The sequence below is a fragment of the Pipistrellus hanaki genome, assembly GCF_964339955.1.
Source record: "Pipistrellus hanaki genome assembly, chromosome: 15".
In the NCBI taxonomy this organism is placed as follows: domain Eukaryota; kingdom Metazoa; phylum Chordata; class Mammalia; order Chiroptera; family Vespertilionidae; genus Pipistrellus; species Pipistrellus hanaki.
The window spans coordinates 36,543,501-36,565,045 of NC_140517.1; the positions used below are offsets into that span (position 1 = coordinate 36,543,501).

The window sequence follows — 21,545 nt, forward strand, 5'->3', positions numbered from 1 at the left end:
TTGCGGGGCCCTTGATCTCACTGTTATGCTTTCTGCTAGCACGACCATGGCCCTAGCAGCTCCTCAAGTTCTCACAGTAACTCAGACATGGAGGTGAAGGTAACGGACTTGTCTCTCCCAGTGGGCGCCTCTCCCCTCTCCTATTCCCACAGCCCCACCCTGCAGATTCTCGGAAGCACCCCAGTCAAGGTCAAGAAGCCCAAGTTGAAAAAGGGGAAGAAGGCTTCCCACTGACGAGCCTGGGCTAGGCTCATTAAACCTCCAGGTCTCAGGTGGCCTCCAGGTTGCAGACCACTGTGAACCGCCGACCGTCCCACTTCTCCAGCGGGCCTGGCCTGCCCCCTGTGGGCAACTGCACAGCCACCAAGGAGAGGCTACCCAAGCTGGGCTCACCAAGGTTTATTGTTTCCAGAACAGAGGCTGCCTGCTGAGGGGCAGCTGGTGCCCCAGGGGATCTCCAACTGGGGTGGGAGCGGGGCAGAGCGTCTCAGGCTGGGGGGCCAGGCAAAGGTGGAGCTGGCAGGTGGCCCGGAGATCTGGCAGGTGGCCCAGAGATGAGCCGGCAGGTGGTCGGGAGATGAGGCGCCTGGAGCAGCAATTAGGCGGCGCGCCGCCCTCACCTCACCAGGTGGAAGGTGAGCCAGTACATGAGCAGAGGCTGCGCTGCCGCCACAGCCATGGTCAGGTACATGCGCAGCTGATTCCGCGCTCCGCGCACAGGGACTCCCTCAGCCGCAGCCTCCGCCAGGATCTTCAGCCGCAGCGTCCGGATCTGGGGCCGGTAGAGGTTACCCTTTTTAGCCCTTCCCGCCAGTGGGAGCGCCTGGACACTTTCAGTCCCTGCCCCTCTGCCTTCTCTCCCTCCCTCCACAGGGGCAGCTGTGCTCATCTCCACTTCTGGGGCTCCTTGGCTTCCCCCAAATCTAGTAGATGCTCTTCCCAAGGCTTTGAGAAAATGTTAGGGTTCAAACCCAGGCCAGTCCGCTAAGTGAGTGAGGGAGGAACTGCACTGTGATTACGCTGTCTGAACCGTGTGGCCAGGCGTGGCTCTGGTTGCTGTCATTGCTTATGCTGGCCAGATTTTTAACACAAACCAGAATGTCTTTTTTATTTAATCTTGTAAATAACAACATCTAAGTCAAAGTTTATCTGATGATTAGACATGGCCCACAAGTTACCCATTTGTGCCCTCTGCTTCTCTCACCAAGTCCTCCAAGTATCCTGAGGTGCAGTTATCCCGATTTTACAAAAGAGGAAACAGATTGAAAAGGAGAAGGTGATCTTCCCAGGATCTAGCTAAGCTTGGGATCAAACCCAGGCCTAGCTTATACAGCACCCCCACAAAGAGCTCTCAAACTAGCTACTTCAGGGGTGCTGAAACTTTTTCATCTTAAAGAAAACCCTGGCAGGAAAGTCCACCATGTAAGGAGAGTGCTGTGAGGATGAGCACCCGCCCACCCTAGCGGTCCAACTGGATCCTCTCTTCCTTTAGGCCCTAGCTTGGGCACCCCCTCTTCCAGGAGGCCCTCCTGAACCCCAAGCTGTGGCACCCACTCCAGGGCTCCTCAGTTCAGCAATGTAGCTCTGGTCTAAACTCTCCACCTAACATCCTCTGTTTGGATGTCTTCAGGGGAACCTAATCTGCTCAAGGGACCCGAGTCTTTAACTTCATGCTCCCTTGAGCCCCAACTTACCATGAACACAAAGATGGACATGCAGCACCAGCCCAGCACCAGGTAGTAGCCAATCTTTCCGAAGAGCAGGCCCATGAGGATCCCACCAATCATCCTGGGAGGAAGAGGGAAAGGCTGGTCTGAGGAAGAGGCCCAGGGCTGGGGCTGTTTGTGGAGAGGAGATGGTAGTACTCACCCAACATATTTGTAGCCCAAGAAGGCAACCAGGTCGATAGTGGTGAGGTCAGTGTTGACAGTGACCAAGTAGAGGCTGAGCAGGATGGCCAGCACCTCCAGTGTCAGCCAGGCCAACGCCGAGCTGGCCTGTAACCCTAGAAGGTCTGGAGAGAACCTGCGGACACCCAAGCTGTCATTTGATTGGCCTCCTCAAACCCTCCCTACACATCCACTTGGGACAGCCTGTGTTGGGTGGGGCTGGAGACCAGGCAGTGACTAAGGTGGATCTGGGCCCGGTCCTCATGAAAGTCCCACTTTAGGAAAGGCAGATCTGTCCTCAGTGACACCCTAGACATGTCAGGGATGCAACTGGGAAAGCACAGGGCAAGGGAAGTGCCTGACCCAGCGGGGAGGTGTCAGATAGGGCTTCCCAGAGGGACACCTGCCTGAGGCCTGAAGGAATGATTCAAATGATAATTATTTTCAGTGCCACAAAGGAAATGAACAGGGGCCTATGTGGAGGCTTGACCCAGCCTGGGATGGTGGGAAGACTTCCTTAAGGAAGTGACATTGGAGTGGAGACACCCTGAGTGAGCAGATGCTCAGCAGGTGATGATGTAGGGAGGAACATGCTCCTGAACAAAGGAAACTAGATGTGCAAAGGCCCTGGGATGGCAGTGCTAGACCTAGTGGAGGATGGAAAGAGGACCAGAGTGGCACAGCAGAGCGAGGTGGGGCAGAAAAGGGCCTCGTGAAGGGCAGTGCAGGGCTAAGAAGCTGGGGCTTGGTCTGAGGTCTGGGGAGTATGGACAGCTTCTGAGCAGGCTGGGATGTGGTCAGGCCTGCCTCTCAGACTTTCCTGGCTGCTGCTAGAATCAGGGTACAGGGGAGTGTGGGGTCAGGGCAGCTGGTTAGGAGTGTGAGAGGAGGAGATCTAGTGGTGGAGGCGAAGAAGGATGGATTTAGAGAATCACCCTGCACAGAGAAGGTGACACCTACAGGACACAGTGGGGCTATTCTGAGAAAGGGAACCAAGAGACTATCCCAACTGCCCTCAGCCCTCCAAAGCCCATGCCACCCTACCCACTTGAGTTCTCTCTTACCTATCCTGGGTTCCCAGTGCCAGGCCAGCCACCAAGACGTAGGTGATAAAAGCCATAGCTATGGGAAGCAGACACACAGACACATGTCAGAGGAAGGACCATCTGGGCCTCCAGGTACCTAAACCTCTGCCATAGATATGCCCACCCAGGGGGAGGAGGATGCAGGGCAGTGGTGGATAGGGTAAAACCTGGAATATAGAGGTCCGGAGCGTTGACATCAAAGCGGGGGGCCACTGGGGTGTCCTGCTGGTACTGCACCTCCCAGTCCTGTGGGGACAGTGGGGGAGCAGACAGAACCCCAAAGCTGGGCTCCTCTACCTTATTTACAGGCCCCCTCTAAGGCAAATCACCCACCCTGCCCCTCATGCAGCCCCCAGACTCTGACTCAACCCCATCCACTGCCCTCTTCCCAGAGGCTCTTTCCCTCTGAGCGTGGATGGTCACTTCGGTAGGGGTGCTCTGACCTGGTGCAGGTAGGGGAAGAAGAGCAGGCCCAGCTTTTTGCCCACGTACAGGGTGTCCACGGCGAAGTAATACTTGAGCTTGGTGACAGGGATGAAGCGGTCGATCTGGAGAGGCAGAACTCTTCCTGAAGCCCTGGCCTCATGGCCCCGGCCTTCCCCCCACTCCCACCAGCCTTCCCCCCACTCACATTCTTATCCACCAGCTCCTTGCCCTGTGCGGCTAGGCTGCTCCCATAGGCCATGGCCATGTTGGACACAGGATCAGCTAGGAAGGCTGCCTGGGGCGAGGCAGAAGCTGTAGGGTAGCCCAGGCCGCTGGGTCCCCGCTGGGCTCCATAGCCCTGGCTCTGAGCCGAACTTGTGTCATCAAAAAGCTGGTGGGGGTCAGCCATGCCCAGATGGGACACAGGGATCCTCCGCTTTGAGGCTGCAGCAGGAGAGAGGCGGATACCTCATTCATTCTGTGGGCGCACCCCCTCCCACCCTGCTCCAGTGGAGCACTGGTTTTCATGGTAGATGGGTCGGCCAGTCAAGTCGGCAGGCTAACAAGGATGATGATGTTGCTAGCTACTATGCACAGAATGCTGTACTAAGCTTTTTACAAACAAGTTCCCTGTCCGTATCCCTCTTCATGTTTCCCCCTCACTCATTCAGCTCCAGCCACATGGCTTTCAGGGAGCAGACCAGGCGTACTCACAGCTCAGGGCTGCTGCACTGGCTGTTCCTCTGCATGAATGCTCTTTCCCCAGATGTCCTCATGGCTCACTGCTCTCCTTGAACTCTTGGCTCAATGGGACCTTCCCCCCTTGTCCTGGACACAACTGCGCCTCCGTAGATGGCATTCCCCCTTCCCTGCTTCATGTATATCCACAGAACTCGGCACCAGCTGGGATACTAAATGTTTTACTTCCTTTTTGCCCTGTCTGTCCACAAAAGCGTGAGTCCCTCAGAGTGGGAATCTTTGTCTTGTTCATGGCTGATTCCTGTACACAGCACTTGACAAAAACCTACTAAATAAGTCAGTAGCTATCTCGATTTTACAGATATGGAACCCGAGGCCTGGACAAGCTAAATTACTTGTGTAAAGGGCCAAACAGAGTGAGGGAAGAGCAGGAGTCCAATCCAGGTTGCCCAATAAATATTACAATAATTCAACCCCAACTGAGCACTAACCACATATCAGGCCATGTTTTAAACACTATGGATTAACTCATTTAATCCTCACAACAACCTATTTGTATTGATGCTATTAGCAACCCCATTTTACAGATGGGAAAAGCAAGCCCCAAAGAGGCTCAAGACCCCTCCCAAAATCATACAGATAATATGAGGCAGAGCCAGGGTTCAAGTTTTTAAACTTGGCTTCATGTTGGCGATAGTTAGAGGAAAGGAAGGAGGAATTTATTGACGGTCCAGATGGGAGACCAGGATGGAGAATGGAGATGAGGAGAGGGGAATGGGCTGCTTCTGTACAGATTTTGGAGGCAGGTGGGAGGGCCAGGACTTGCTGGACGTGTGCTTAATTGGGGTGGGGTAAGAAAAAGGAGATAGGAATATCGAGATGACCAATTTGAACCCAGCATTCTGGCTCCAAAGCCCCTACTCCTAAGCAATAAGCAATGCTGTGGCAGCCAATATTCATTGAGCACCTTTGTGGGCACAGGAAACAGGGTGGTAGGATTACAATAGATGGGGTAGAAGGCAAGTCATCTGCATCATGACTTTCTCTGTGCCTCGATTTTCTCCTCTGTAGAATGAGTTAATAGTCCACAGCGAAGTGACACCCATAGACTCCTCAGCCCTTGGCCTGGCACCTATTGTCAATTATAAGTCCCTCCACTCTTCATTGCAATTATTTGTAGCTAGAAAACTGACCCAGGTGTCCTCAGTCCCAAAGATTGCAGCAAGCTCCACTTCTATTTTTCCTCTCTGTTATGGCCTGAAGGTCACTTCCTGAAAGCTTTGGTGTGAACCTGTCCTCCCTCCTCGTCACCCCCTCAGCCAATGGCATTTGGGGTCCTGCTCCCACTGGCCTCTAAAGGCTCTCTGCACCACCAGGTCCAGTCCATCATTCTGCTCTCATCCAACTCAAGTCCTCACAGCACTAGGTGCATTGCCCCAACTGCCAGCCTCCAACTCTTGGCTTCTGAGACACTGTGCCTGTCTTTTTCTCTTTTCTGTCTGAGGCCCACAAATACCTACTTAGCACCCCCTGTGTTAAGCTCTGATGCAGGTAGTAATGATCAAAAGGACAAAAACTTCTGCCTTCATGGAGGTGATGGTCTCCCAATGTCTCTCTCAATCAGTGACTTATTTCCAGCTCCCTGGAATGTGTGACCCAATTCTCCACCCTCATGTAGGGCAATTTCACCTACACTCACACCTTTCACAGTTTTAGGCTCTGAGCTCTGTCTCTGGCCACCACTTCTCTCCTGTAGCCAGACCCAGGTAGGCCACTGGCTTCTTGGCAATGGCCTCTGATTGCCCCTGAACCCTAACCTCAGTCTCCAAACCCTGATTCCCCTTCGTCTGGCATCCAACCAATGAATCGCTAATTCTTGTCCACTATGTCTCAATGTTACCCTCCCCTCTCAGACTATGTCTTGCACCTGACTTAAATGACCTCCCCCCAGGTCCTCTTGTCCATTCTTAGCTGCACCAGCCTTCTCTCCGGTGGGCAGCCAGAGACATCTTTTTTTTTTTTTTTTTTTAATATATTTTATTGATTTTTAACAGAGAGGAAGGGAGAGGGATAGAGAGTTAGAAACATCGATAAGAGAGAGAATCATCGATCAGCTGCCTCCTGCACACCCGCCACTGAGGGATATGCCCACAACCAAAGTACATGCCCTTGACCGGAATCGAACCTGGGACCCTTCAGTCCACAGGCTGACACTCTATCCACTGAGCCAAACCGGTCTCGGCCAGAGACATCTTTTTAAGTGAAAAAGAGGACTTTTCTGTCTTCTGCCTAAGATCAAGGCCCACTGTGTTTAGAATAAAATCCTAATGCCTATGAGGCCCCGCAGGACTCAGCGCTGCTAACGACCCTCTTTTACTACCTTGGGGCTCACTGCATCTCAGCCACAATGGCTTCCTCTCAGACCATGACCTTGCCAAGCTCTTAGCCCCCACAAGCTTTTTAAAATATATTTTTTTCTTGATTAAGGTGAGGGAAAGAAAGAAACATTGATAAGAGAAACATCCATCGGCTGTCTCCTGCAAGCTCCATACTGGGGATCCGAGTACACACCCTGACTAGGAATTGAACCAGTGACCTCTGGGTGCCTGGAACAATCCTCAACCAAGCCACACCGGCCAGGGCCCCCCACAGGCTTTTGAACATCCATCACTTTGGAACACCTTCCCACCAATGACAACTGCCAATGTTGCACTCAGGCCTCAGCTCAAATGTTTCCTTCTCAAAGACCTTTCTCATTCCTCAATGTAAACACTAGCCCCACCTTGTTCTTTCTCATCATATCCAGTGATTCTCCTTTCCCTTCTGAGCACTTACCACAATTCATTTGTCTCCTTGTTTACTCAGCACAGGCCTCAAATACTTTTCCCTCACTACAAATCCCCTTCTTTGGGCTAATGAGCTGTACCTCTTCCAGGAAGCTTCTGACACCCCCAGACTGGGTCACATGCCTCATCTGGGCAACCATAACACCTCCATCCCAGCCATAATCAATCACTCTGATTGTGCTTCCCTCTCCCTGGCTCTAACCCATCTGCTTGTGCTTCTTTCATCAAAATGTCCATCACTCAAGCCTGCTGCTGTCTTCTGCTCTGTACTGGTAGCTCCATGAGGACAGGAACCTGTTGGGCACCGCTGTATTTCCAGCATCACCTATCACAGGATCAGCCAGGCACCTTATTGATGTTGAAGGGAGGAATGAGCACATCACACTGTCTCCCTCAACAAAGAGGCCCCCTCAACGCCTAGTCACATCTTGATTATTCCCTTTATGGCTCTAATTAGTCCCCAAATTATCTGGCTGCCTTGATTGTTTCTGAGTTTAGTGACTGTCTTCGCATCAAACTCAGAAACAAACAAGAGTTAACAATGGGCGGTGCTATGCTGGTTACTACCAGGTACCCACATTCCAGCAAAGGGCTGGGCACAGGGGAGCTGCTGCAGGATGTGTTGAATGACCAGGTGAGATGCACGCACATTCACGGAGATTAGACATACAAATTCACAAAGGTGGAGAAAAAAAGAGGTTAATAGCCAAACAAACACAGGTTCAAATCTAAGTAAGGGATAACCATGGCCCTCTTCGCTCACCGCTCACCGAGGGCATGGGCGACAGCCCGTGGCTACGAAGGGGTAAGGGTGACTGCTTACTGCAAAATCAATGAAAGTCGGGCTTTTCTGTTCAACATACAACATCCTACCCAAAGTTGTTTTCTTTCAAAGTAATATCCTAAGGGGGGGAAAAACCCGACCCCAAAGCACCCCTACCCGGAGCTGGCATCGTGGTGCGGTGCACACCTCGAAGCTCCAGATCCCTGACTTCCTGACTTCCGACCTGCAGCGACCTCGCCAACCGTCGCGGCGGCCCCGCCACACCCCGCCCGCCTCATCACCTCGGCGGGCCACGTACGCCACTTACGCTGCCGGGGAGTCCCCGCCGCAGCCGAGCCAGCTGGATGCATCCTTCGTTGCTTCCGTCGCTGCCCTAGCCGCGGTTCGAAAGGCGCCCGCCCGGCTCCCGTAGCCACGTCCCACCGGCGACGCGACAGCCAATGGGCGTTACGGTCATTCAGAGGCCACGCCTCTCGTGGAAGCCCGGACGCGTTCGCTGTGGGAGAGAGGGAGGGCTGGAGGCCGTGACGTAAGCCGAGAGTCCAGAACGGAGCGGCAGGAAGGCGGGGCAGGGACCGGTCTGAGGAGGAGACGGCGTCGTGCATGACGAGAAATGTAGGTGTCGAGCGAAGAGGCGGATGGGAAATGGAGTTCTCCACGGACAGACGCTCAATTTGGGTCGCTGAGAGCACGCGGGAACCAGGGGAGGGTGCGGCGCAGGGAAGAAGAAATCCATTTGTATTTCCAAGGAGCTAAGCTGAGTGGTGCGGGCTCTGCCCTTTACAATTTGGGCAGATCTTAGGTATTAAACTGAATGTTTAGAGTGAGAAAAGATGTCTGTCTTGAAATGTATCTTTACATATTTTCCCAGAAAATGATAAAAAAAAAAAAATGCTTTGCGTTGCGACCTGGTTTTCCCAGTCCTACAAAAACATTTTATACACCCCTCCTCCCCCCCAGCAACTCACAGCACACACAGGCACACTTGCAAGTGAGAAGCCCTGAGAATTAAGCTTCCTTAGTCTCTCCTCTCTTTGTCTTTCAGTATCCCCATGTATCTCATTCGGTCTCCCCCTTTCTTTTCTTTTTTATATATATATACATTTTATTGATTTTTTACAGAGAGGAAGGGAGAGAGATAGAGAGCTAGAAACGTCGATGAAACATCTACCAGCTGCCTCCTGCACACCCCCTACCAGGGATATACCCGCAACCAACGTACATGCCCCTGATCTGAATCGAACCTTGGACCTTTCAGTCCGCAGACCGACGCTCTACCACTGAGCCAAACCGGTTTCGGCCGGTCTCCCCCTTTCTCCCCGCCCTTCCCCCTCCCCCCCTACTTTCTGTCCCACACTTTCCTCCACTTATCTCAGGCAAAGATAATGGTAGAAGTGACTTCCGGGCAATGATAGCACTCCGGGCAATGATAGCACTCCGGAAGAATGTCAGCTAGTGACTATCAGTGTGGCTTTCCCTTTCCTCCCGAGACATTGCCTTTTCTGGGACCTTGAGGACTGTTCTAGTCTCTCAGTTATGAGTGCTGGCTTAGTCGCGGGCTTTCTTTATGAGGTGTCCCCTTTCCTCTTCTGAACGTTGGGCTCCATCACTATTTTCTCATCCTCTGAATACTTTTATTAGTAAGCAAGTATTTTAGCTTTGTGTTACCTTATGTTCACATAGTCACAACTTACCAGTTTTGTGACTACTCAATTGTTAAGCCTAAAATTTCTCATCTGTTTAATGAATAATAGAGGAGGGGTTGAGATACAAGCTTATGTGTCCACAGGGCCTGACATACTGAAGCCTTTTATCACTGGCCCCTACTGTTGCTGTTGTTCTAAGCCCTAATTGGGTTCTTTCCCAAGAGCTGCCACAGTTTTATAAATAGAGCCATCTGGGTGTGTCTGAACTGGTTCCTGAGCCCCATCCTCGGCCAGTCAGCTGTGGTCAGGATCCGGGGCTGCCCTCTCGAAGGCCGTCAGAGAGGGGGGGTGTGGAGAAATGTACAGAGGGAGCAGGGAAGGAAAGATCTCCCTCCAGCGAAGGTGTGGATCTGTGATTCTGCTTGGAAAAGAGACCCTGGCTCTTTCCTGTTCATCCTTTCTCTCACTTCAGATATGTCCTTCCTCCAGAAGCTCTTGATTTTTCAAAAGCTGCGGTAGTCGCCTCCTCTGGGCCACACAGTCCTCTGGGCATCCTCCATCCCAGCCTTGGCCACTCTGCCCGAGCTTCTTTCTGGGCTGGCACTCTGTGGAAGTGCTGGGAGCCCCCTGAAGGCAGGTTCCAGAACTGTCTTGGCTACTGCTGTTTCCCAGGATCACTCAGCAAAGGGCCGGGCACAGAATGGGCACTGGGCAAAGGTTTGGTGAAGAGCTAAGCATCCCGGTTCTGTCTGTGAGGGCACGGGGACGCCTGCCCCTGAGGTGTCCTTCCTTGTGACTTAGACAGGCCTCCCCACCAGCGGGCGAACCCCACTCCAGAGCGCACGACGTGGCTAATGGAACGTGGGCTGGATGCCAGTTTGTAACCTTGTTGTGCCCTCAGCCATACACCCTGATGAAAAGCACAATTTTTGTAGCCCAGCAAGATGGCCCGGAGGAGATGGGGCGCGACTTCTCGGTCCTTGAGCAGAAAAGAGAGTTCGGAGTCTTTCTGACCGAAGGAATCAAGACGCCTGGGAAGCAGAGAGGGAAGGAACGAAGGAAGGGCTGAAGGCCCCCTCTCTCCGTCCTGTTAGGCTCCTGGGTCCCGGAGTGCTGAACTCCGCCCTGCCGGTGTTAACACCTGGCGGTGGGGCGTGCCTCAGTTTCCCGGAGGCGGGGCGTTTCTCCTCCCTCTCCTGCCCCACCCTTCTCCTCCGGTTCCTCTTTGGGGAGCTGGAGGCCGTGCTTCGAGCTCCCGGAACTAAAGCTGGAGCTCGGCCGTCAGGAGGCGGGGGCCACGTCAGCGGGGCGGCGGGGCTCCGGGGGAGCCGGGCGGCGGGCGCGGGGCTCGGGGGAAGCCGGGCGGCGGGCGCGGGGCTCGGGGGGAGCCGGGCGGCGGACGGCGGGGCTCGGGGGGAGCGGGAGGTGCCATGCGGCGGGGCGCGCTCCTGGCGGGCGCCCTGGCCGCCTACGCCGCGTACCTGGGGCTGGGCGCACTGCTGGTGGCGCGGCTGGAGGGGCCGCACGAGGCTGCGCTCCGCGCGGAGCTGGAGGTGCTGCGGGAGCAGCTGCTGCGGCGCAGCCCGTGCCTGGCCGCCTCCGCGCTGGACGCCTTCGTGGAGCGAGTGCTGGCGGCCGGCCGGCTGGGGCGCGCAGCGCTGGCCAACGATTCGGGGCCCGCCAACACCTCGGACCCCGCCTGGGACTTTGCCTCTGCTCTCTTCTTTGCCAGCACACTGGTCACCACCGTGGGTAGGTGAGCGCCACCCCAATCCCCAAACCAGCGAGAACCCACCCAGGGGCACTCGGGAGCTCAGGAGATAATCTTGTCCCAGTGGATCACTCCAGTCCGTTCTGGGCCTAGGATCCCCTCCAACCCCTCGGAGAGAACCCGGGGTCCACAGTCGTTGGATCTGCCTCCCTCGGGAAGACCCCATCCAAGCCTCTCCCAGCAGGAAAACACCCAGTTCTCCAGGATGAGGGCTGGACTCACTTCCTACCAGGGAGCGTCTGGGACATTGTTCCTCTGCCTTACCCCTTGGAGACCTGGCCCTTCCCGGCCCCTCTGGGCCTAGGACTACACTCAGAAACCTCCAGCGAGGTCCTGGGACCCTGGGCCTGAGACCCTCACCCTCTCTGGACTCCAAAGACCTTTGCCCTTCTCTCTGGTGTCAGAATGCCCTGCCCTCAAGCAGTGTCTCCTGGCTGACCAGACAGATCTTTCCTGGAGCCTTTTGGGAAGCCCTGTCCCATCTTCTCCTGACTCTGGTGCTGAGAGAGAACCCTGAATCTCCAGACCCCTCAGAGTGCCATCACAAAGACCTTACTGCCAGTAGAGCGCCCTCAGCCAGGACTGGGGCCTTCCTCTGAGAGGGCCCCTCCTCTGGCCCTGTCCTCCCTCACACTCACACTTCCCAGCAGGTAAGCTCTGACTCCTCCACATTCCACTCCATCTTGACATCTCTCTTCTATTGAGGAGCCCTCAATGCAGTTTTCTCCCAAGAGAGACACTGGTTTTCTCTGGACCTCGAGTTCCATTTTAGCAGCCCCTAGCTATGGATCCATGAGAGGGAACCACCGTGGGAGGGAGCTAGATTATCCCCAGAAGCCCCTCCGACCAGGACTTCCTCCCCTCCAATCTCAAAACTGTCTCCAGCAAAACCCCTACTGCTTTCCAAACCAGGGTCTCCCCATAGGGAGAACCCCTAGTTGAGACTCATCACTCTCTAGACTAGGGGTGTCGAACTCAATCAGAGAAGGGGTACATTTACTTTGTTGTGCAATCGTTACCACCATTCATCTCCAGACAATTTTCATCTTGCAAAACTGAAACTCTACCCTTAAACACCAACTCCCCATGTGCCCTCTCCCCAGCTCCTGCAACCATGGTTCTACTGTGTCTCTGATTTTGACTACTCTAAATACTTCATATAAGTGGAATCATACAGTATTTGTCTTTCTTCGACTAGCTTTTCTCATTTAGCATAACATCCTCAGGGTTCATCCATGTTGTATTGTAGCATGTGTCAGAGTTTCCTTCCTTCATAAGGCTGAATAATATTAGGGTTAGGGTTAGGGTTATTAATCATAACCCTATTGTATATATGTACATTTTGTTTACCCATTCATCCATCTATGGACATTCAGCTGTGAAGAATGCTGCTATGAGCATGAGTGTACAGGAATCTCTTCCATCCCTTGCTCTCAGTTTTTTGAGCATATAAAAATCAGATCCCTTTGTATGGGAGACAAGTCCACATGATATTTTTTATCACAGGAACTGGATCTGCAGTCTTTTGGGCTAAAATCATTTTACTTCAACATTTACCAGGCCTCTTACCACCCCCATCATATCTCTGACCTTTTGGTTTGCTTTATTTGGGAAATAATGATATTTTAAATTATACATTGCCACAGTGAGCCAGTCTCACCTACACCTGAATTCCCCTGTATCATGTTTCTGTTTGCAGAACTCACACCCAAGGTCCTGTGGTCCTGTTTCTCACTGCCCTCCAGGAGGTCACTGGGCCTGTCACATCCATTTTAGAGTAGAGGGAGCCAGACTGGAGCCTGCACCCTTTAATTATTATTTCAACTATTGACTGAGTGCCCACTCTGTGCCAGAACCAGGACTATGGCACTGAACAAAGCAAACAGAAGCCCCTGCCCTCCTGAGAAGGCACCAAAAGGGGGAGACAGAGTAGCCAAATAAGTAAATCATGTAGTTTGCTAGACAGTGTAAAGTGCTATGAAAACAAACCAAAAAAGTTGGGTGAGAAAGTGTAACAATTTAAAATAAGGTGGTCAGACCTAGTTGGTTTGACTCAGTGGATAGAGCATCGACCCACAGATTGAAGGCACATACCTTTGTTGCAGACTCCACCAGCCCCCATAGGGGCACATTCAGGAGGCAACTAATGGATGAGTCTCTTTCACATAGATGGCTCTCTCTGTGTATCCCCCCCTCCCTTCCACTCTCTCTAAATAAATCAATGGGAAAATATCCTCAGGTGAGGATTACAGCAACACAATAAAGGTGGTCAGGGAAGGCCTCGCTGAGAGGGTGATGTTTGAACAAAGACCTGGAGAGGAAGGGAGCCCTGTGGACACCGGAAGGAAGGGTGTTCCACAGGGAAAGAGCAGACAGTGCAAAGGCCCTGAGGTGGGAGTGCATTTCCCTGCTGGTTTGTGTGGTGCCTCAGGGTCATGATGAGGACGCTGCCCTTCCTCCTGAGTGGGATGGAGCCACTGGGAGGCTCTGAGCAGGGGAGGGACATGACAACACTGGTATTCACAGTGCCCCTCTGGCTGCGTGGGGGGTTCAGACTGTGGGACAAAGGTGGAAGTGGAAGTGGCAGGCCTGGGAGGAGACTACGGGGTAGACATGGAGGTGGAGTGGGGTGAAGTGGATGGACTTGGGATCTATTTGAAATTTGAGGCAATGGGATTCACTGACAGAAAGTGGGTGTGAGTGATAAGGAAGTCAAGGATGACCAGAAATTAAAGAGTGGGGGGCAAGTTCAAGGGTAATATGAGGTCTTGGCTTAGGATGGCCACAGATCCCAAGTAGGTGCCAAGTGGGCAGAAGGATTTCCCCGTTACTTCCACAGGCTATGGGTACACGACACCACTGACTGATGCGGGCAAGGCCTTCTCCATTGTCTTTGCGCTCCTGGGCGTGCCGGCCACCATGTTGCTACTGACTGCCTCAGCCCAGCGCCTGTCACTGCTGCTGACCCATGCACCCTTGTCCTGGCTGAGCATGCGCTGGGGCTGGGACTCCCGGCGGGTAGCCCGCTGGCACCTGGTGGTTCTGCTGGGAATCCTGGTGACCACCTGCTTCCTGGTGCCCGCCGCAATCTTTGCCCACCTAGAGGAGACCTGGAGCTTCTTGGATGCCTTCTACTTCTGCTTCATCTCTTTGTCCACCATTGGCCTGGGTGACTATGTGCCCGGTGAAGCCCCCGGCCAGCCCTACCGGGCCCTCTACAAGGTGCTGGTCACAGGTGAGTGGGGTGGCTGGCTCAGGACCCAGGGCACAGCCTTGTTGCAGAGGGTATGAGGGGAGCCTGGACTGTCCAAGGGGGGAGTTGAGGGTCACAGCCCCACCCTCGGGGTCCAGTAGCTCCTGGGGCCTGCCTAAGTTCTGAGTTCACCCATGGCTCCTCTGCCGTCTTTGCAGCCTACCTCTTCCTGGGTCTGATCGCCATGGTTTTAGTGCTGCAGACTGTCCGGCATGTGTCTGACCTTCATGGCCTCACAGAGCTCATCCTGCTGCCCAGTCATCTCCCTGCCGGCTTCCATGAGGATGAGGATGATCGGGTGGACATTCTGGGTTCCCAGTCAGAACCTCACCAGCAACTCGCCACCAGCTCCCACGCCAACTACGCCTCCATCCCCAGGTAGCTGGGGCACCCTTGAGGCTGGATGGACCTAGCCTGCGGCTGAGGGACCATGTGACTGGAGCTGACATACTAGGCCATTGTGGGCACATGCCAGTGCTCCTGAGAGCACTACCACAGCTGTTCATCCTTTGTCGTACCTGTCCTGGGCTCCCCAAGCACCTGCATAGCTTTGTTTTGGCTCCTTCCCTCATCTCCCCCCACATTCGGTGCCTCTTTGGCTTTCTCATCGCCTCTGTCTTTCTCTCTCAACATCTCTTTTTTTCTTACATTTTTACTCCATCTGCTTCTCTCAACAACTCACCATCTACAGTTCTACCAGGCTCTGGGCTCTCATTTCAGGCACTAGATCAGTCACTACACCTTGGGAAAGTGATGGTCCTTTCTGAGCCTTCATTTCCTTATCGTGGAAAGAACACAGAGGTGGGGTTGGTGCAAAAGTAGGTCTACAGTTGTTCATATGGAAAATAATACAATATTTAATAAATAATACAAGAATAAACTGTTTCGTGTACTCACAACTATAAACCTACTTTTGCCCCACCCTGTATATTAATTCATCCCAAACTCTTCTATGTTGGGTATTGTTAGTGATGTAGCTGGGCCCTGCTCTCCTGGGGCTCACAGTCTAGTAACAGACAGACATCCCCACACAGTGAGCCCAGAACTGGCAGGACTTTAATAGCAGAGGCAGAGTAGTCAGCGGTGTGGTAGAGAAAACATAGAATGCACCCAATACAACTTGGAAGGTCAGAGAGGACTTCCTGGAGGAAGGGACAACTGAGCTCACCCCTGAAATACGAGTAGTCAAGAAAGTGTAACTGATTTTCCTCATGTGTCTCCAGGGAACAAGACCCATGCAGAGAGCCCTGGGGTAGACCTGGTTCCTAGAGTCTTCCTCAGCAGGAAACAGGATCCGAATGCCACAGAAGGCACTGTTCTTAGCCACAGCACTGCTGTAACAGCTGTCCCCACTGTGGAGCACTAAGTGCATATTCTGTGAGCTTTGGAGCTAACCTGCTTGGGCTCAATCCCAACTCCACTGCATACTGCCCATCTCCTCCGGCAGTCACTTCCCCTGTGCGTCTCAGGTCCCTCATCTGCAAAATGGCAGTAATAATAATAGTGCTTCACAAGATGACTTCACAGAGCCCGCCATGTTATTCTGTGATGCTTTGGCTAGGCCCTGTTCTGGGTAATCTACATGAGAAAATATTATCCTCTCTCCAGAGATGAGGAAACAGGCATGGGAGGGGAGGTTCCTTGTTTTAGACACAAGTAAGTAGTAGGTTTTATTCCCTCACCCCTACCCCCGCCAAAATGAAACATCAACAATAGCACTCACTGCCAAAGGCCTTCCACTGAGCTGTTACTTCTTCCAAGCCCTATGAAGCTGACAAGGAATGGGCATCTGAGCCAGGCCTTGATAGTAGACAAATGGGAAGGGCATTCCAGACAGAAGAAACCATGTATTCAAAGGCCTGGAGGTAGGAGAGCATGTTAGACATCAGCTTCTGGGACGAGTGTGGAGTGAATGGGGGAAGGATAGTGGCGTGGTTGGCATGGCCCCGCTCAAGTGTTTTTAAATGATCAGCTTGGGAAGCAGCTTCTTTCTTGAGGACACTAGAGAATCATGTCAGGGTTCTACCAGAACAGGGTCAGAAATCCCCAGCTTTTCTGTGGATGTAGATGAGAGGGGGAGACAAAGACTGGGTGCCCGGGGAAGGGAGGGGGTCCAGGTGGAGGGATGCTCAGAAGGCCTTATAGACTTGGGGTGGGGAACAAGGCCATGGAAAGGTGCAAGGGATGGTCAGCTGCACTTGAGATGGAGTCCTTGGAGAAAGAGCGGGTTTGAGGGAAGATGCTGAGGCTAGTTTGGAACATGGTGAGTGTGAGGGGCCAAAGACACCCAGGGGAGGATATCAGGAGGCCACAGAGCCCCTGGGGCTGGGGCTCAGAGTGGTTGATGCTGGAGACAGATGCAGGAACCAATCCATGAGGTAGGAGTGAAGAGAAGACCAGCCTTGAGAAATCAGCCCAAGGATATTTATATTTTATATCAGTAAAGTAAGATTTGGGCAGCGGGTAACAAAACCCAGACTGGCACGAGGTGAAACAATGAGATGAGTGTATAGTGCACATCACCAGAGTTGGGGAGAGCTTTAGGCATGATGCAGTGACAGCTCCAGGAGGGTCTTGGACCCCAGGTTCCCTCTCTGCTCTGCCACCCTCAGCTGAATGTTTGGCTCCCACATGGACTCCCCTAATCGCCCCAAAGTGGCTGCTGCAGGTTCAGGCATCACAACCAGATGTGATCATTTTTAGTACAAGAAGAGAGGGACATCTTTCTCCATGCTGTTTCTGGAAGCAAGAAAATCTTTTCCTGAAGCCTCCCAGCAGACTTCCTCTTTAATATCATTGGCCAGAATTGCCTCATGTGCCCATCCTGAGCCAATCATTGGCCTGAGGAATTCAGGATTAGTTTAGATTCTTCAGGATTCCTCCTGTTCCCCAGAACTGAGTCCGGGGGTAAGGTTTCAGCCTGGAGGCTGGTGAATACTTGAATGATACTGGGCTTCTATTGGAAAGGCAGAAGAGTGGGAGGATGGATTGATATTGATTAACAAATCAGTCCAGGCCATCATGTACAATTCTACAGGTTGGGACCTACATAAGGGAAGCCTGGCTGGCCGGGTGGACACAAATAGGGTCTGAAGTTCAAGGCTAAATATGCCAAAAGGAGGCTTCTTCTTCTAGTAAAGGCCCCTATGATGAGCAGTGTCCCTTCAACCAATATCCTTATTCTAGAGAGAAGAGCTTACAAAGAAGACAGGAAAAGAGATCCAGAGAGGAGTAGGAAAACCAGGTGGGTGGGAGTATTGGTAAGAGAATAAGAGTATTTTAGGAAGGAAGAAGTCAACATTGTCAAATCATGCTAAAAAGGCACACAAGATTGTTTTAATAATAGTAATAGAAAACACATATAGGATTTACTATGAGCTAGGCACTGCTTCAAGGCCTTGATTTATTTACTCCTCTTATTTTTAAAAATAATTTTTTTACTCCTCTTATCAACTATTAGGTACATTCTCACTACATTTTATAGTTGAGGAAAAGAAGCCCAGAGAGGTCAAATAATTTGTCCAAGGTCACACAGAAAGTGCAAAATGGGTTTGAGCAAGGTTTTGATTTGTCACCTTGTCCCATGAGAGTTCAGAAACACCTGCTGTCGAGCTCTTTCTCAGCCTCCCAGTCTTCTGTCTCCTCACCGTGCTAATCAGCAGCTGGCTGGGGAGGCAGTTGTTTCTCCCCTTCTTGAAAAAGAAACCAGACCCTATTCAGTTGAAGACATTTTAAAAAATGGTGCATGCCGCCGAAACCGGTTTGGCTCAGTGGTAGAGCGTCGGTCTGCGCACTGAAAGGTCCCAGGTTCGATTCTGATCAGGGGCATGTACGTTGGTTGCGGGCACATCCCCAGTAGGGGGTGTGCAAGAGGCAGCTGGTCGATGTTTCTCTCATTGATGTTTCTAGCTCTCTATCTCTCTCCCTTCCTCTCTGTAAAAAATCAATAAGATATATTTTTTAAAAAATGGTGCATGCCGCCCTAGCTGGTTTGGCTCAGTGGGTAGAGCATGTGGACTGAAGGGTCCTGTGTCTGAAGGGTCCTGGATTCAATTCCAGTCAAGGGCACATGCCCAGGTTGTAGGCTCGACCCCATTAGGGGGCATGCAGGAGGCAGCAGGTCAATGATACTCTTCATTGATATTTCTATCTCTATTCCCCCTCTCCCTTCCTCTCTGAAATCAATTTAAAAAAATTTTTTTAAAGGTGCATGCTAAAAATTCAAAAGGTACAAAGAGTGTACGGTGGAAAGTCTCCAGCACTCAGGCTGTGTTGACTGATTTCCCAGACAAATACCAGGAATATGCATGTATGCCAGTGTCTTTGACTCTACACAAATGGTACCTAGTGTGGCGAGGTGGTTGGTTACCATTACAGATTCTGGAGGCAGAGTCCCTGCATAGAAATCAGAACTCTACCACTCCCAATCAGGGCAGGTGATTTTGCCTCCCTGTGCCTGAGTTTGCCAATCTGTAAAATGGGAGGATAATGGCACCTACCTCATGGGCTTGTTAGAGAATTAAGCAATTTAATATCCGTAAAACTTTTAGAACAGCATCTGGTATTCATTAAAATGTTAGCTAATCATAATTTCTGCACTTTGCTTTTTTATATGTTATATAAAGTTTTATACACTTTTTCTAATATTCTCATTTCTGCACCTTGATTTCTTTCTTTCACCAACCCAGTCATCCCAGAGACACCCAAGTAGGTCTTAAATCCTTTCTAATTTCTGCAGTGCCTCCTCTAGGACACACATCCTATAAATTATTCCAAGGTCTCCTTAATGGACACATGGTAGTTGGCAGTTTCTGGCATAAAGGATGTTGCAGGGTGTACCTTTGTGTCAAGGTCTCACAGAGACCCCCACTCCCCCCATGGGGCTGTATATCTGAGCTGAGGTACCATGAGAAGACTCTAGTCTCTCCGATTCTGCTCGGGAATCTAGAAGGGCTCAGGTACACAGCTGCTGAGTTTCCTCTCAGGTGAAGTCATTCTTCCCTGGCCTGTGGGTGGACTAGGGGCAGGAGCCTACACATACATCAACTGCTTATTTACATAACACTCATGTTCTGTGTTGGACATAATTGGGAACAACAGTGACAGAAAGCCCTAGGCCCTGACACCATGAAGTCTGTGATTTTGTGGGAAACAAAGACCGATTCCCAGATGGTCATGCTCCGGTGTGGTCAGGGGAGGGATAGAGACTTGCCCCAGGGATGAAAAGTGTTCAGTCACCGACAAAGTGGAGAAAAGTGTTCCAGAAGGTGCTACAGCATGTGCAGTCTGGAGAAAGAGCATGCCTCATCCAGGAATTCAAGCTGCTCTGTGTGGGCTACATACACCTAAGGGAGAAAAGAGAAGAGCTGGATAGGAAGGCCAACAGGCAGGATTCTGAAAACCAACTTTGGAGGTTTCCCCAAAGACCCAGGGAGTCACGAAAGGTTTTAGAGCACTGGCTCCCAAGGTACGTGGTCCCAAACCGTCAGTATCAGCATCACCTGGGAGGGGGCCGAAGTTTACTGCTAAAAAACATGCCTTTGGAGATGCTGATTATTTCAAGTTGGTTATTTTTATTTTATTTTTTAAAATATATTTTTATTGATTTTTTACAGAGAAGAAGGGAGAGGAATAGAGAGTTAGAAACATTGATGAGAGGAACATCAATCAGCTGTCTCCTGCACACCCCTACTGGGGCTGTGCCCACAACCAATGTACATGCCCTTGACCAGAATCAAACCTGGGACCTTTCAGTCCACAGGCAGATGCTCTATCCACTGAGCTAAACCGATTTTGGCTCAAGCTGGTTATTTTTAACAAGAGATAGAGGAGCTGCTCCTGACGGGAGCTATTGTCAAAGATAGCTACAATTCAATAGGAAGCAGGTGTGAGAGCAGGGGGGCACCTGAAAAGGCTTAATTGACCAGAGTCCTGTCTGTGTCCCATTGTTAAACAAGGCTACGGAACATCTGCTTTTCTATATCCATGTGAATTTCCTTTCTGCCTCAGAGGTGGCAAACCACAACCTCCCTCCCCCCTCCTCTCTTTAGCTCCAGAATGGAATATAAACTTCAACTGCCCCAAGCCTCTTTGGGTCTGCTGTTTTATGGCACCGCAGCATGTACATCTGAAATAAACTTGTGATATGTTTTCCTAATGACCTATCTCATATCAATCTAATCATAAGACCAGCTGGAAGAGCTTATGGGAGGAAATTGTATTTTCCTGCTTCCATACCTGGAAACTTGGTAGAAGTACACATTTTCAGACCCCACCTTGAAGCATAATAACCTCCATCTTATATAATAACTGCTGTTTGAAATTTTAACCCTGCTGCCGAAACCGGTTTGGCTCAGTGGATAGAGCATTGGCCTGTGTACTGAAAGGTCCCGGGTTTGATTCCGGTCAAGGGCATGTACCTTGGTTGTGGGCACATCCCCAGTAGGAGGTGTGCAGGAGGCAGCTGATCGATCTCATTGATGTTTCTAACTCTCCCTCTCTCTTCCTCTCTGTAAAAAATCAATAAAATATATTTTTAAAAAATTTTAACCCTGCTATTTTGGCTTGTGTAAATGCTTGCTTGCTTAAATAATAAGGCAAATAAGACTACTCCCATTCCAGAGAGACCATAAACTATTCCACATAGAGTTGCCAGTGCTGGTGCTAGGTCAGGTGTTGAGATATGGTCTCATGACTCCTTCCCAGCACATAGGACTTTTCTCAGAAGGTCCTGAAATCTCATTCCAAATTTCGAAGATAAAGAGTTGAAAAAAGTACAAATAGGGAAAGTTTCCTCCATGTTGGGGGCTCAGAATTTGAAAGACACATTTTTATGGGCCTGCACATCCTATATAATAAAGAGGTAATATGCACATTTACTATTGCCCCCCTCTGGTCACAAGATGACCACCACAAGATGGCTGGCAGGGAAGAGCAGTTGTGGGTGATCATGTTGGCAAGGGAGGGCAATTGACCAGGCTTGCAATGGAGGGTGGGCTTTTAGCGGGTACCAGGCCAGCAGGGGAACAGTTAGGCATTGATCAGGCTGGCAGGGGAGTGGTTAGGGAGTGATCAGGCTGGCAGGCAGGTGAGCAGTTAGGAGCCAGCAGTCCTGGGTTGTGAGAGGGGTCCCAGATTGGAGAGGGT

General features: G+C 51.5%; 2 protein-coding genes across 3 annotated transcripts; one reads left to right on the forward strand and one right to left on the reverse strand.

Moving 5' to 3' along the window:
- Positions 1-384: 384 nt before the first annotated feature.
- YIF1B (Yip1 interacting factor homolog B, membrane trafficking protein) lies at positions 385-8,169 on the reverse strand. 2 transcript variants are annotated; one of them, XM_084860861.1, is made up of 8 exons: positions 8,037-8,169; positions 3,606-3,844; positions 3,418-3,522; positions 3,142-3,220; positions 2,954-3,011; positions 1,870-2,025; positions 1,695-1,788; positions 385-772 (listed from the first exon to the last, which is right to left on the reverse strand). In XM_084860861.1, the coding sequence occupies exons 1-8, from the start codon at positions 8,077-8,079 to the stop codon at positions 617-619; spliced, it is 930 nt and encodes a 309-aa protein (XP_084716987.1). In that variant the 5' UTR covers positions 8,080-8,169; the 3' UTR covers positions 385-616. The 2 variants fall into 2 exon arrangements, with proteins under 2 accessions (XP_084716987.1, XP_084716986.1); XM_084860860.1 differs by having other exon boundaries at positions 8,028-8,135.
- A 2,608-nt stretch (positions 8,170-10,777) lies between these two features.
- On the forward strand, positions 10,778-15,047 carry KCNK6 (potassium two pore domain channel subfamily K member 6). The gene is made up of 3 exons (XM_084906986.1): positions 10,778-11,127; positions 13,986-14,381; positions 14,558-15,047. Exons 1-3 carry the CDS (start codon positions 10,806-10,808, stop codon positions 14,779-14,781), a joined length of 942 nt encoding a protein of 313 aa, XP_084763112.1. The 5' UTR covers positions 10,778-10,805; the 3' UTR covers positions 14,782-15,047.
- Positions 15,048-21,545: the final 6,498 nt, after the last annotated feature.